The sequence below is a fragment of the Sphaerodactylus townsendi genome, linkage group LG14 (assembly GCF_021028975.2).
Source record: "Sphaerodactylus townsendi isolate TG3544 linkage group LG14, MPM_Stown_v2.3, whole genome shotgun sequence".
Lineage (NCBI taxonomy): Eukaryota > Metazoa > Chordata > Lepidosauria > Squamata > Sphaerodactylidae > Sphaerodactylus > Sphaerodactylus townsendi.
Genome location: NC_059438.1, coordinates 321,234 through 337,256, shown reverse-complemented (window position 1 = coordinate 337,256; position 16,023 = coordinate 321,234). Strand labels below are relative to the sequence as shown.

The 16,023-nt window shown below is 46.3% G+C and overlaps 1 protein-coding gene across 2 annotated transcripts in view; it reads left to right on the top strand.

The window, feature by feature from the left end:
- BEAN1 (brain expressed associated with NEDD4 1) overlaps window positions 1-16,023 on the top strand; it is a 46,119-nt gene that overhangs the window by 10,698 nt on the left and 19,398 nt on the right. For both annotated transcript variants that reach the window (XM_048516094.1, XM_048516096.1), the window contains one exon: window positions 3,149-3,283. In XM_048516094.1, the coding sequence (XP_048372051.1) occupies window positions 3,149-3,283 (135 nt within the window). The remainder of the gene's footprint in view (window positions 1-3,148; window positions 3,284-16,023) is intronic.

Here is a 16,023-nt window from a genome sequence, read left to right as displayed (position 1 = left end):
GAACAATTAGCCTGAAGGCACCTAGTGAACCACCCTGCCCAGTCTTGCTGTCTTTAAGACTCTAGCGCCAATGGGGCTGGGCGGGACACGACAGGGGTGTGGCCAGGCATTCCATGGGCGGGACATTCCTGGGCGGGGCTGTGGCAAGGACGCAGCCGCTGCACCGGTCCTTGGGCGGGAAACGAATGCACCCAGGCGCAGGCTGCCACGCACGCCGGTGCACCTCCTGCTAGACTGCTTCAAGTTCTGCGCGCTACTGCTGAGAGGAGGGACGTAACTAGGGCAAAAATCACGTGGCAAAATCACCAATTAGTAACCCCCTCTCGGCACACACCAATAATTAGTAACCTTCTCTCGGGAACCTGTGAGAACCTGCTGGATCCCCACCTCTGGATATATCAGCTTTATAAGAGGATTCCAGAAAACTCAAAGAATCCTTCCAGTGTCTGAAGCCAGCTTAAAATGTGCCAACAGCAGAATCCACGGCGGGGAGTGACTTGTCGAGAACGAAAGCTCGGTAGCCCTCTGGAGTGCTGTGTCCTTGGCAGAGAACATTTTTATGAGCCTCTTCATGCTTCCAGTCTGTATGGATTCCTAAAGGGCCCAAGCAGTCTCACTGTTTTTTTTTTATTGAACTACAGTGCTGTTCTGCCCAGAGGCTTCTTAAACATCAGTCAGGGAACTCGGCGTGGAAATATATTGCTTGTCTGTGGCTCTGCAGACATTATGATTTCTTATTAAAGGGAAGGGGTGTTGATTTGCGCAGGATGATTTGCATCAAGCTGAGAGGTGAGCAGGGAGAGGGCCAGGAAACCTCTCTTTTTTTAGGGTTTGTAATGAACACGGAGCTGTCTAATGCATAATGCAGCAATTGTTGAATTGTTCTGCCAGGGACACATTTTCAACATTTTATGCAGAAAATGGATCAAAGCAGTGGGCCGCCCTCCTCTAAACCTGCCTTTTCTGGGTCACCTTTGGCTTAACCCCTTAGTTTTTATCCCCAGCTGAAATTGAGTGTAATACGTACAAATGTTTGCTCAAAATTGTCCTGTGTTTCTGTGGTCTCTCCTGCTCTTCTGGTCTCTTGTTCGTGGTCTTTCTCTTCCCTCCACCTCCCATCTCTCTTCTCCCCCCAAACCTTCCTCTCCCTTTTACATTTCATTTTCCCCTTTGCTCTGTTGCTCCCCCTACTGTTGAACGCTGCTGTTCTAGCAGCCGTTGTAATCTTCGTGATAGCCGTCTTCTTTGCTAAGTTCACGGTTGGCGGGGGAGACCCAACTGAGGCACATTTGTTGTAGCAGAGGAAAGACCCTCTCCTCTCTCCATTCCTGCCACCAAAAGGACTTTGTCTGATGTTGACTTCAATATCCTTCAAGCACCTGGCGAAAACTGTTTGGGGGGAAGAATTGGCAAGTTTAAATAATAAGCAATTCGCTGTTTTTAATGCTGGTGTTTTGCATTGAATTGGAATGGTGGGAAATGCCGTCAGGCTGCCGTGGACCTACCAGGATGGATACTCTATACAGTTTTCAATGCAAGAGGTGAACAGTGGTGATGGGACATTGCTCACCCCTGGACTTCCTTCATGGACTGATCCTGATTAGTTTCCAAGGTGTTATGGGTTAATTCCTTTGGGGATTTATTTTGCAGCATGGTGTAGTGGTTAAGAGCAGTGGACTGTGATCTGGGGAACTGGTCTTAATTCCCCGCTCCGCCACATTAGCAGTGGACTCTTATCTGGTGAACTGGATTTGTTTCCCTGCTCCTACCATGAAGCCTGCTGGGTAATGTTGGGCAAGTCCCAGTTCTCTCAGAACTCTCTCAGACTCACCTACCTCACATGGTGTCTGTTGTGGGAAGACAAAGGGAAAGGAGTTTGTGAACTGCCTTGAGTCTCATTACAAGAGAGAAAGGGGCATATAAATGCCTCATTGTCCTCCTATTCTATTTGTTCTTGATACAAGTCTCTTAAGAAAAGCACAGCTGGATCAAGCTAGAGGTCCTGCTGTGTTGCTAGCCTCTGTCCAGTAGTGTCCGCCAAATAATTTCAGAAATTCCACAAGGAAATCATGGAGAACCTTCCCCAACTGCGGCTGTTTAGCAAGCAGCAGTCAGATACACTGTCCCTGAGCCTGGATGCTCCATTTAACTACGTTAGGCTCTAATTCTCTGTAAATGTATATCTCTGTTAAAGATATCTAAGCCAGTGGCAGCATTGTCTTCGGAAGTCTGTCTTCACTTTTAAATATCTTTATAAAATAATTGTTTTACCAATTAACAAAGAGCCGGTGTGGGGGAGGGCAGACTTTGTACTTCAGATTGTGACTTGTAGCTACCCGTTACTGATGATCTGGACACTGGGGCAGACATTATCCACGAATCGCTGAAAGCATGCATGTAGTCAGAATCGTCTCATTAATAGTCCACGCGAGGCCAGGCCCTTCAGTTTTCACTCTGGTACCTGCTGAGCCAACGTACTGCTTGCTGTGGATAGTATTTAGAAATGCATTGGTGGAGGATGCTGACATTTTTCCTCTGGAGCAGCTGTGGGGAGAATTGCAGATCACAAACAGTTACGCCTAACCCCATGGGTGTTCGGCTGTGAGAACTGGCATAGAGGTCTCAAATGAAGCACACTGGGGTGCTGTGTGGTTTCCGGGCTGTATGGCCGTGTTCTAGCAGCATTCTCTCCTGAGGTCTCACCTACATCTGTGGCTGGCATCTTCAGAGCCCGGAGACACAGCACCCCCGTGATTCCGGCCGTGAAAGCCTTCGACAATACGAAACACACTGCTGGTATTGAACTGCTAGGATGCAGCTACGTAGGTGTGAAAGGTGCCGTCAGGTTGCAGCCAACTGACGGCAACCCTGTAGTGTTTTCCAGGCAGGAGACGAACTGGAAGTGGTTTGCCATTGCTTTCCTCTGCACAGCAACCCTGGCATTCCTTGGTGGTCTCCCATCCCCATACTTACCTGGGCTGACCCCACTAAGCTTTTGAGATCTAGCCTGGACTATCGAGGTCAGTGGCAGATCTCCTATACCTGGCTTCAAATGGCCATTCTTTTCCACTCAGCCCCTAGTTTTACTTGTGCTTTTCCAAGTTTTCAGGCTATTTCATTTTTCTTTCTCTCTCTCTCTTCTTCCCAGATCAGCAGAGCATCTTGCCTTGTAAGAAAGAAGAGCTCCAGTGTGGCGACGGGCGTTGCCACTTCAACTGGCTGCCTTGCCACTATAAGAAGGATTGTGGCACGGGCTACATGTCCATCCAGATAACATGCTCAAGTGAGTAACCCCTCCAGGCTCTCCTGCAGTCTTCCCCACCCCTGGGCCTCCTTTCTCTCTCCTGCTCCCTAATCCTCCCCCAGGGTGGGTGGGCCCCCTTCCCCCTCTTCTCTCCCTTTCTCCCTCCCCTCCTTCCAGGGTGGGTGGGTCACAACCAGATGATAGTCCCCTTCCCCTCTCCCCCCCATAACCCTCCTTCTCATTCTTTCCTCCAGGGTGGGTGGACCTCAACCACATAATGGGCCCCCTCCCCGCTTCTTTCCCCTTCCCCCCCAGGTTGGGTGGGTCATGACCAGATAACAGGCCTCCTTCCTCCCCCTGCCTCCTTCCACCAGGATGGATGGGCCTTGTCTAGATGACAAGCGCCCTCCCCTTTTCCCCCAGTGGGTGGACCATGACCAGCTGATGGGCCCCCTCCCCCTCTCCTCTCTCTTCCTCCCTCCCGCTCCTATCAGGGTGGGTGGGCAACAACCAGATGACGGCCCCCTCCCCTTCCCTCCCCCTTTCCCCAGGGTGGGTGGGCCATGACCAGATGTCAGGCCCCTTCCCCTCTCCCTGTCTCTAACCCTCCCCCCCCCCCCAGCTCGTGTGTCAATGGGGTTGGGTAAAATTGACTGTGTGATGGGACGGTTAAGGGGTTCCACTAGGATCTGGGAGATCTGGGCTGTCATTCCTGCTCTGAAAGAACCCAACTTCTTGCAAGGGTTTGAAGAGCCAGAGAAAATATGGGGACAGTTGGCTGTTCTGGCTGTACAGTGGCCAAAACACTGGCTGATAAAGAGGCTTCAGACCGGCCACTCCAGAGAGTGCAGGACAGGAGTCAGTGAAAGGAGGAAGGTGTGGCTGATAACAGACACCTCCCCTTTTGATCTGAGGCCACAAAGACTGGGAGAGGGTGAAGGACTGAGCACAAGAGACAGGTCAGATGCCCTCAAAGTCTTTCATTCACAATACGTGAGCAGAACTTCCATGTACAAAGGCAGTCTCCCTTGAATTGCTAGTAGCGGTGGACCATGAATGGGGCTGGCAGCATTTTCACAACTTGCTTCTGAGCTTCCCAGTGGCAGCAGGCTGACCTCTTCTGGAGAACATAACTAGGTGGATCTTGGTTTGATCCAGTCAGGCAAAGTGTGTGTTCCTCATACATTCTCCTGTTTCCTCTGTAACACAGACTTTTCCAAGACTGACAATTCAATGTGCAGCCTCAATGCTGAAAAAAAAGAGAGATGAGATATACACGTTTCCTCTTCCTTAGAGGTTGGGACTGAGAAGGCAATTATTGTTGAATGTCTCAAAGAATGGATAGGTTTCCGTATCTGTTCCCCAGTCTCCAGCATAACCTGAGAGTGAGTCTGTGTTTTTTTCACAAGCAAAGGGGGAAACCCAGGGGAGAAGAAATACAGCAGCGCATCCCTACACCTGACTAATGGCCAAGTGGATAGGAAGTGAATTACTCACAAGCCACCTTCACTCTTCTGTGTCATTAATTCTTAACTTAATATCCTGCGTTGGCTTAACGACCAGAGGAAAGGAAATGATGGAGAGGATTTTGTCCTTCTGGCATACTGCAAAGCAGTGTCTTCTTAGAAAAGCCTCTTTGTCCCCATCAGTTGCTGCTGATGTGCTTAGCAGAAAATGACTCAGAACACAGAAGTCGTTTGATGGGCAGAAATGGAATTAGAACAACCAGTTAACATAATGATGGTGATTTGGAATGCTGCTAAGAACCAAAGGAGAGTCCTGATAGATCATCTTGTCCAGCATACTGTTTCATGTAGTGGCCAACCAGTTGCCCTGGAGACCCAGCAAGCAGGGAATTGGGCCTCTGATAGTTCCTGCTAGCACTGATAATTCAGAGGGAATTTACTACTTCCAAATGTAGAGGTTCCCTCTAATTGGCTTAGCTAGTAGCCATTGATGGACTTCTCCTCCATGAATCTGTCTAATTCTCTTTAAAAAATAATTATGTTAGTGCCCACCTCTACACCTAGTGGCAATGAATTCCACAATTCGATTACTCTTTGAGGAGAGCTGCATTTCCTACTGTCTGTTGGCCAGCAACTTGATTGGGTGCCCCCAAGTTCTAGTTTTCGTGTTAGAGGGAGAAGAAATTCCCTGTCTCTGCTTTCTTCACCTCATGCATAATTTTCAACCCCTCTGTTATTTGTCCCCCACCCTGAGTTGTCTTTTTCTGAACTTAAAAACCCCAGGTTCTTTCGCCTCCCCTCATAGAAAAGGTTTTCCAACCTTTTAATTGTCTTCTGCACTTTTCCCAATTTGGCAGCATCTTTGTCAAGATGCCGCAACCAGAAAAGTGGCAGCATATGTGCTAATTTTGAAACAGATGATACTTATGGTTGATGTCTTCCTTTTGGGTTTAAAAAGAGGAATTGAATTATGGTTTTCCTTCTCCGAAAGCTTGTGAACAAAAGAAACAAATTAGCTAGTGTTAACTAGTGCTTGAAGGGTTTGTTGAGTCCACCCCCCAGCAGGTAAAGTCCCACTTTACTATGGTCAGTGGCTGTCTTCCTTCAATTTTGGGGACATCTCTCTTGGACACCAAATTATATTTTCTCTAAAGCTTACCAGTCACTGTGTTGGATCATCAGGAAGAATCAGTATGAAAGGTTCTTTGCAGGCAGCTACTGCAAAATTGAAACTGTCTCAGACAAAATGATATGTGTACTTTCCATAGTCCATACTGTAGAGAGAAATGTGACTTTGTGAATTAATCAAAAGAAAATTGAGGGGGTGGTATGATAAGGATTGAACATACTCCAGGACTTAACAGGCTCAGACTCCTGAGAATGTACAGAATTCTAGAAAGGGAAACGCGGGGCGGGGGTTTCCAGAGCCCATGGCTAGCTGTTCTGCAGCAACAGTTTAATGAAAGCTTACTATTTATCATAATCAAGAAAATAATTCTTAAACATGTAAAAGCAACTTATGATTGCATTTTACCCCAAAGGTGGTTCCAGAGTTTTTAAACAGAAAATCTGACAAGGGCGCTTGTTTGAGAGGTACTTTGTCAAGTGACAGCTTTAAAACTCTGATCTATTTTGTGCCGGAGCTCTGATGAGGGCGAAATCCGTTATGTTTGCTTTTCTGTGCTGGTAATTTAGCCGCCTGCCTTTCATGGTTAATACACATGTCTTTATCTCCATTTACTATTGTTCATGCTCAGGAAACAGCCGAGGGGAAGGAAAAATATCATTTAGAAGGAGACAATAGGTTTAATTCCACCCTGGTCTTGTGTAAACCTTCAACAACTGGTACAACTTTGCAGGGAAAGGCAGGATTTGTTTATAATAGCAGTGCAAATTAGTAGTGGATTTTGAATAAGACTACGATGCATCTGCCCAGGTAGGCTGACTAGGGATACCATACGGACTCTTTATTGCTCTTTTTGCTGGTACCCCCCCCCCTTTTTTTTTCTGTTTCGTTTGGGGAAGTACTTTCCTTAGTGTTTGCAAAAAAAAATAATGCATATTAAGAATATATCTGAAGCTGTTGGAGATTTATTAGTTCAAGTTTGCCAGTGGAATAAGTTTTAGATGAGGAATCTTGGAATCCAAAGTGTGCCTACATATCATCATGTTGGGGTTTCAGATGTACAGTGATGATTTACATGGGTGGGTAGTATAAGTGCTTTATGTATTCCCATGTGTCATGGTTCTGAAACACATCATCAGCACAATTCCCAGCCTTGGAAAAAGCAATAAAGTAGGAAAGAGACCACCATGCAGATAGATCTGAGGATTCCAGTTGCGAATGTGTGTTGTTTTTCTCTTTAAAAAAGAAAATCCAAGAAAAGGGAAGAAGAGTTGGTTTTTATGCTCCTTTTCCTCTACCTTTAATGAGTGTCAGAGCAGCTTACAACTCCTCCCCTTCCCCTATCCACAGCAGATACCTTGAGAGGTAGGTGAGGATGAGAGAGTTCTGAGGAACTGTGACTAACCCAAGGTCATGCAGAGGAACGGGGAAAACCAATCCAGTTGACCAGTTTAAAGTCCACTGCTCGTGTGGAGGGGGGGGAATCAAACCCGGTTCTCCAGATTAGACTTGTGAATGGTTTAAACCAGGGTTCCATTCTCGCAAGGTAAAAATTGTTTTGCCCCTTTCCAGGATTCAGTGTTGAAATCCATCACAGAACCTGCAGACCTTGTCATCCAGAGGTTCACATTTTAGAAAGAATTAAAATGTGGATGCTCGCTGACAACTGGGCACCTGGGCTTTTGGATCCCTGTCTGTACCATAATAGTTCCGATGTATGGAGCAAATGTCAAGATGGAGCTATAGACTGACTCCAGTGCGGGGATACAACATATGCTTTGCATGTTGAAGTTCCCAAGTTCACACCCTGGCATCTCCTGTGACTGATTCCCAGATGAGAAGGCCTTCTGTTTTCAGTTGGCAATATTAACTAGCCGGTTGGCCATAAGACGGTAACTTCGTATGGATTTCCTGAGTTTACAGACATAAAGCAATTAGGGGTCATTCTGAGAACAGTTGATTTCAAGAAAAGTTTTTCCTCTTTTGCAGACTGGGGTGAGGTGGGACCTTGGTTGCTTATCATATTGTAGTGGTTAAGAGCAGTGGACTTTAATCTGGAGAACCAGGTTTGATTTCCCACATGGCTCCAAACACTTGCTGGTGAACATGATTTGTTTTCCCATTCCTACACATGAAGCCTGCTAGGTGATGAAAATGAGCAATTGATGAGAATGGGCAGAAAGCATTAACCTCTAAAGCTTGGGGGAAAATACCTAAACTATTAAAGCAATATCAGGTGGGGTTTCCAATTTCTATGGAACTCTACTATAAACAAGGTTCTTACAGAATTCTCTCAGCCCCACCTGCCTCTCAAGGTGTCTGTTGTGAGTGGGGAAGGGAAGGAGTTGTAAGCCACTTTGAGACTCCTTACAGTTGAGAAAAGCGGGGTATAAATCCAGCTCTTCTTCTTCAAGCCTTCTTTGTTGGGCTCCAAAGCCAGGGCTGGGGAATTAAGGACAGCTGCTTTTGCGGCACATGGGAGAATGTTCTTATGCGAGGGCTTGGGCAATAGAATTTCTTGCTGGGCTGAAGCCACGATCATATACAAAATGGCTTAGCTGTATTCTGCTCACGTAAAAAGAAGGTTATTAGAGGAGTGTGGTGATGAAAATTAATAAATGATGAGAATGGGCAGAAAGCGTTAACCTCTGAAGCTTGGAGAAGAAAGAAACACCTAAACTATTAAAGCGATTTCTGATGGGGTTTGCAATTTTTATAGAACTCTACTATAAACAAAGCCGAGCAAGCGAGGCTGGTGTGTCGGAAACAGCGCAATGCTTTTTGATGAAAAAGTCAAAAGATCACCCTCTTCTCGATCATAAAACGTTCTTTTCAGACTTCTCTTTCTTTTTCCTTTTTTCCTTTTTATTTTTTTGTTTAACCCATGCAATATTCATTGCACATAATTGCTTACCTAATGGAAACAGCTACAGTGCTTCTTCCAAAGGTCAGGATCAACTCAACAGGGGGAAAAAAATGAAAACTAGAATATATGTCAAAGCAAATTCTGCTCCATTAAGTGGGAGAGCCCCTGCACCCTCAGTAAAATTGCCAACTCCAAGGTAGGAAGTTCTGGGAGATTGGGGGAGAAAGCTTGCTTGTTTTGGTCCAATCCAAGTCAGGCCTTTGTGTGCCTGAAAAGAAGAGGAGTTTCGATTTATACCCTTCTTTTCTCAGCCATAAGCAGTCTCAAAGCCGCTTACAAACTCCTTCCCTTCCTCTCCCCACAGCAGACATCTTGTGAGATAAGTTGAGCTGAGAGAGTTGTGAAGAGCTGTGACTTGCCCAAGGTCATCCAACAGACTTCCTGTGTAGGAACGGGGAAACAAATCCAGTTTACCAGATAGGAGTCCGAGTAGAGACTCAAATCTGGTTCTCCGGATTAGAGTCCACTGCTCTCAACTACTACACCATGCAGGAATTGAGTTCCAAGTTCCTCTTTTTTTGCAGTGTCAAGCAAGCAGAAGAAAAGGGCGCCCCAGAGGTTTAAATGAGCCCCCAGGGGTATAGTTGCCAACTCTTGGTTCGGGGATATCTTTATTTATTGAATTTTTACCCCACCCATCCCCGAAGGGCTCAGGGTGGCAATACAACATTTTAAAATAAAATTAAAACAATTTAATGTTTGGTGGAGGCAAACCTGTTGGTGGTCTGCAGCCCCTTGATGGTGCAGCTAGCCTCCACTCAGGCCAGGACTTTTACGGCCCTGGCCCCTGCCTGGTGGAGCACTCCTCCTTTGGCCATCAGGGCCCTGCAGGACCTTGGACAGTTCCACCGGGCCTGTAAAACTGAGTTGTTCCACCAGGCTTTTGGGGATTAGCCGCTGATTTGCCATCCCCTGCTATTCCCTGCATACCATCTTAACTGGTTGCAATTATTGGTAGTCGCCTCCTAGGAGGGTAGGAGTTGCCATCTGTGGTTAGATTTTTTGTTGTCATGACTTTAGGTTTAAATATCTTTGTTTTAATTATTGATTGTAATCGTATGTTGTTTTTTTAAAAAGTTCTTTGTACACTGCCCAGAGCCCTTTGGGGGTGGGTGGTATATTAAATTCAATAAATAAATAAACAGCTGCATTAGACAAAGAGGAATTCATACAATTTCTGTTCTTCTGGTTAGGGTCATGGGTATGATCCATACAATACTGATGGCACGTTCTGTGCACTTTGCAGCTAGATTTTACTGTGTGGAGTGGCAAAATCCGCTTGCAAATAATCATGAAAGTGAATTGGTTGTGGTGGGTTTTCCGGGCTGTGTGACCGTGGTCTGGTGGATCTTGTTCCTAACATTTCGCCTGCATCTATGGCTGGCATCTTCAGAGGTGTATCATAGAAGGAAGTCTGTTACACACTTCCCTCTATTACACACTTCCCTCTGTGATACACCTCTGAAGATGCCAGCCACAGATGCAGGTGGAATGTTAGGAACAAGATGCACCAGACCACAGCCACACAGCCCGGAAAACCCACTACAACCAGTTGAATCCGGCCATGAAAGCCTTCGACAATACAATGAACATGAATTATTCAGTATTTTTGAAAGCTCATTGAGTGTTGTTCTCCGGGGTTGTCCAATCCAGGAGGCAAATAGTTCACATATCTCCGTCTCCAATGGCTGTGTGGACCCAGCTGCAGTGATCTCTAATTCTAGTGGGAGAAAAGGAACAAACTCTGGAGTTGGGAAATAAATGGATCAAGAGGAGCCCCCCTTCCCCGGCTGTATTTTAATTCTGCCTCAAATAAGCAGATTCTGTTTCACCATTAAGTCGCAATGACAAGTTCACTACTGAGAAATGGGTGCTTTTTATATTTAAAGATGATGAATCCAAGTGAAAGACAAAGCAGATAATAATCCTTGTTCCAGATTAAGGTTGGCTTGGTAACGTATCCCTGTAACAGCCTAGGACCAAGAGTGTGTGTGCAGAAAAGAAGTAGAGCAGGTTAGAATTGCTTGAATGCTTATTTTTAGTGCTCATTTATTTTTAGGAGTTTTCTTGTTAAGTCGAAAGGCACAAAGAAGGGAAAAAACACAATGCGTTGCCACCACAATTAGGGTGACATTTGCTTATCACAATCACAACCCAATTTCAACGCTGGTAGAAATATTGAAAGAAACTGTCAGGTCAGCATGGGGAAATGGAATTCTGTTTGCATGCTGCCGGTGTGAGGAAAACACTACTGGGACGAGGGGTTGAGGGGAGATGCAAGCAGACGAAAAGAAGCGTAACGGCAAAGAGGACATCAGATGTCCAGATCTTTTTTCTGGCATAGTTTGTTTCTCTCAACAGCTGCAAAGCTGACCAAAGCGAGCCACTTAAGCTTTTCCCAGCCTGCGGATCCAGCAGCAGGGAACTTGACATGGGTTTGATAGTGCCGCTCCTGCAGGCGTAGAGATAAATTGGGATGCTCGCTTCCTTTTATTTGATTTTTTAAAGTGGTATTAAATGGCTGGATCCAGCTTTTCCCCAACGAACCTTTCTGCAGCCTTAGGAAGTTTCCTCCAGCTTCCTCTAGCGGAAGGCTTCAAACTTTTCTCTGTGGAATGGTAGGCAGAGGCGTAGCAAGGGGGAAAGCGCCCAGTGCACTGGTGCGTACTCCGCCCCCTCCCATCCCAGAATGCCCCCATCATGCCCCCACAGGGGTGCGCGCCCAGTGCGTCACGTGCACCCCCGCCCCCTTGAAGCTACGCCTCTGATGATAGTATAAGGTACGATCAAACCCCAGTATTTACTGTGCCCTTCCGACAACGTCTGTTGAAGCAGTATACACGGTCCTCTTCTCTCCAGTTTTGATACTCACTGAACCCCTGGGAAGTAGGTTAGATTGTGGGTGGCCCAAGGTCACCCAGTGGTTTTCATGACGGAGGCAAGGATTTAAACCCCAGTCTTCCCTGACCAGTCCTTATGTAATCACTAATGTGGGCCATTTGGCCCCTCCTAAAGTTAGGGCAAACACTCCCGCAACTGTATTTAAAGAACAGGCCGGGAAATAGCTCAGCTCATCCTTGCAAACACATGTCTTGTGCCATTGTGCTGCAATTCTAAGCAGTGTTTCCCCTTCTACGTGTATTGAAATCGCTGGGCTTACACTGTCTGCCCCAGCATCACATAGCTGAGTTCTGACCACTCCCTCCCCACTCTGGTAAAACAAACTTTACTTCCCTCTTCATAGACACAGTGATGTTTTAAAATCTTAAACTCAGGGAGGGAAAGGCATTAGTCAAAACGGGCATTTCAGTTAGGGATTTACAGTAGCTGCACTTCGCTATTTTCCCGACAGATTCCCTGCCTTTGAGCTTCGCATATGTTGAAATTAAGAAAAGAGCCAGACCTTTGGCTTCCATGAGTAAAAACAGGCCCAAACAATGATTTCCCATCTTTCCTCAGAGTCCAGATCCAGTTATTTTGCCTAGGTGTAGAAGAAGAAGAAGAGTTTGGATTTATATCCCCACTTTCTCTCTTGCAGGAGACTCAAAGGGGCTTACAATCTCCTTGCCCTTCCCCCCTCACAACAAACACCCTGTGAGGTGGGTGGGGCTGAGAGAGCTCCGAAAAGCTGTGACTAGCCCAAGGTCACCCAGCTGGCGAGTGTGGGAGTGTACAGGCTAATCTGAATTCCCCAGATAAGCCTCCACAGCTCAGGCGGCAGAGCTGGGAATCAAACCCGGTTCCTCCAGATTTGATACACGAGCTCTTAACCTCCTACGCCACTGCTGCTCTCTGTACAGCATCATGTTCTACTTGGGTGCTTACCCAGCAGCAATTACTGCTCACACCAAGAGAGCAAGCAAGTCTCTGATCACACACCTGACTTGGCAGGTACAAAAATAGCCCTCTGCCTTCGTCGACGCACCCCGGTGCCAGGGGCGGGGCGGGGTGGATGGCAAGCTTTCCAGCCCCAAGGGAGAAGCCCTGGCAAGCAACAAGCAGCCTTCAATCATGTAATTTTCTGATAAGGTCATCCCAAAACCTTCTCACCTGCAGCAGGCTATTTAAAACATCCTTGTTTTTGATCCGTAGCTGCCCTGTTCCTACTCACTGTTGCGATAGAATTTAAATTGCATCCAGCAGAATATGTTTCATCTTGACAACTCCTTTTTCTCCCAAGGGAGATGTAATCTGTTTGGTTCACCTTCTTCCTCTAAAATATATTTAGCTGAAAAAAATCCATGGGTGGGAACTGTGGCTCTGGGGAGCGGAATGAATGCTAACAGAGAGACATACTAGAAAAGTTTGGAAAAGTAATTTTGGGAGCTGTTCCCCCTATGGCAGGTTACTTTCCACCCTCTTCAGAAGGGGGGGGGGAAGCTAGCAGTGGGAGGGGTGGACCACTTCTCAGGTGCACAAAAAATTAATTTCAAAAGCATCTAATTAAACACTTGCAATTTTATTTTGAGTGTTGGACTACGATGTTCACAAAAATGCAAGAAGTTTCAGGTTGAGTACAGTCATCTGACTTTTTGGAGAGTTTTGCCATCAGATCACAGCTAACTTATAATACTGCCCGTGGGGTTTTAAAGGCAAGATACTTTAGAAGTGGTTTGCCATCGCCGGCCTCTGCATCGTGACCCGGGACATCCTTTGCGGTCTCCGATGCAAGTATTAACCAGAGCTGACCCCGCTTTGCTTCCGAGATCTGATCCGATAGGGCTAGCTAGCCTGTGTCATCCAAGTCAGAGCAGCGTGATATTTGGAAGAAGAAAGGGTTTGAATTTATACCCCACCTTTCTCTCCTGTAAGGAGACTCAAAGTGGCCTACAAGCTCCTTTCCCTTCCTCTCCCCACAACAGAAACCTTGTGAGGCAGGTGGGGCTGAGAGAGTTCTGAAGAACTGTGACTAGTCCCAGGTCACCCAGCAGGAATTCAGGAGTTCTGAAACACATCTGGTTCACCCGATAAATCTTTGCCACTCAGGTGGAGGAGAGGGAAATCAAACCCAGTTCTCCAAATTAGAATCTACCTGCTTTTAACCCCTACACCACGCTGGCTCCCAGGAGACTAATATTAGGAGGCTAATATTGAGCATCCTTAAGCTCTGATTTCATGTGCCAGCCATAACATATATGTGTGCTAGTGGAAAGTTGCACAAAGGAAAAAAAACCCTTGAAACAAGTGTGATGGAGCCTTGAGTGAGTTTACTGTGTAGTCCAGTAGCTGTATGGAATATGGCAACCCCCTCTGCAACTTCTTCTTGAATCGAATAATATTTTCCTGATCTGGAATCCAAATTACAGGATTACACTTCAGTGCCAAGGAAGATTTCACGGTAGGCAGCTAATCTCAAATGCGAGACGACGCTCCAACATTTGGTTATTTTCATTCGTTAATCCTCTCCTTCAATCATTAATTAATTCATCCCCATCCTAATGCTCAGCATCAGAGAATATCCTTGGGCCAAACCCTCTGCTCGTTGACTCAAAAGCAGTCCATTAATAAACATATCATTTCTATTTATGACTCTAAAATTAGCAGAAATGGGGGCTTGTTCGAAAGGAAACCTGCCGGCTTTATGAAGACAGCCCAGCAGCTGATAGAAACTAAGAGAGCCACGGAGCACAAATGTCTGAAATTTGCGATGAGCTGCGCTCCATTTGTGTCATCTGAAAGTCCCATGGAACAGCTGTGTCAACATCTCAAGAGCAGGTGTGGGCCCCTCCATCAAATCTCAGATAAAGACTTGGAGTCCCCTCTTTTTTACAAAGAGCTTCACATGCTGAGTTTTTCCCCCCTCTCCTCCTCCTGAGATGCCGAGGATTTTCATCCGGCAAGCTGAGAGCAAAGTAGGCCATGAAGTGCAGCCTTCTTCAAACCCATTTTTGGAAATTTATTTTTGATCAACTCTAAATTGACTTGCCCATGACAGCAGCTTCAAGGAAAAGGCTGATCAATACGGCATTCTAGAGTGCATCTTAGAGGAGGCAGGGTGGGGGGGAAAGAACGAGAACAGTAGGCAAAGCCCGCCGGACTCCAGAGTCTGGATCTAACAATGTAGTCCTCAGTAGAAGTACACCCTTTTTAGTCCCTAGACATCGGTGGGTTTAGAAGGGTGTAACTCTGCTTAGGATCGTGCTGTAACTGACCAGCTACTCTTTATCCATGCTCCACTCTCCTAGAAGCTGGATGAGTGAAATTAATTCTAGGTGAAAAGACACTTAAGACTGTAACTGGGCCAGGAAGCCGCACCAAGGGCGACAGTAGGGATGTGCTCATATGCCCGATATATTCCAAGATCTTCACTGGCCTCCAGTGGGTTCAAAAGTCCACAACACAATCCCTTGGCTTACGTAGATAAGTACTGTGAAGTGGCAACCATTGATGGTAACCCCAGCAAGGAGCTTTTGATCCAGTGAGAATCTGAGGTGGTTTGCCATTGCCTTTCACTACAGACTCTTCCTTGGTGGTCTCCCTTCCAAGTAGTGACTCTTCTTAGCTTCTGAGTTCTCATGCAATCGGTTTATACCATGTCACGTTATCTGCCAATTCCCTTTATTAGGGTTGAATGATACATAACCATGAGTGTATGAAACTGCTTCCTACTGAGTCAGACATTGGCCTAACAAGATCAGTATTGCTTACTGTGACTGGCAGCAGCTATCTGAGGTCACAGGTGGAGGTCTTTCACGTCCTTACTGCATGGTGGTTTTCATGGGCGTTGTTGGGGGTCGCACCTGGGACTTTTTGCATGCAAATCAGATGCTCTCCCACTGAACACACAAAACTGCTTTCTACTGAGTCAGACCACTGGTTAACAAGATCAGTATTGCTTACTCTGACTGGCAGCAGCAATCCCAGGCCACAGGGGGAGGTCATGCACATTCAACTGCTACATGACAGTTTTTATGGGAGCCATGGGGAATTGAACCCGGGACCTCCTGCATGCAAAGTCACTAAGTCATACCTGCACTTGGCTTTGGGTCCTTTCTTGTTAGACCCTTCTCTTGTTGTACTAAGCATGTGCCTGTATGTAGAAAACATAGAGAGGAGTTTGCTGATGTACCAGGATGACAAGAAGTAATTCATAGCATCTCAGCATTCCTATACATATATGTAAGTACATAAGAACAAGTCAGCTGGATCAGACCAGAGTCCATCTAGTCCAGCTCTCTGCTACTCGCAGTGGCCCACCAGTGGCCCACACACAAATGTGTGTGTGTGTGTTGCGTTAGTAAAGGCTTTGCAACCCTAATCA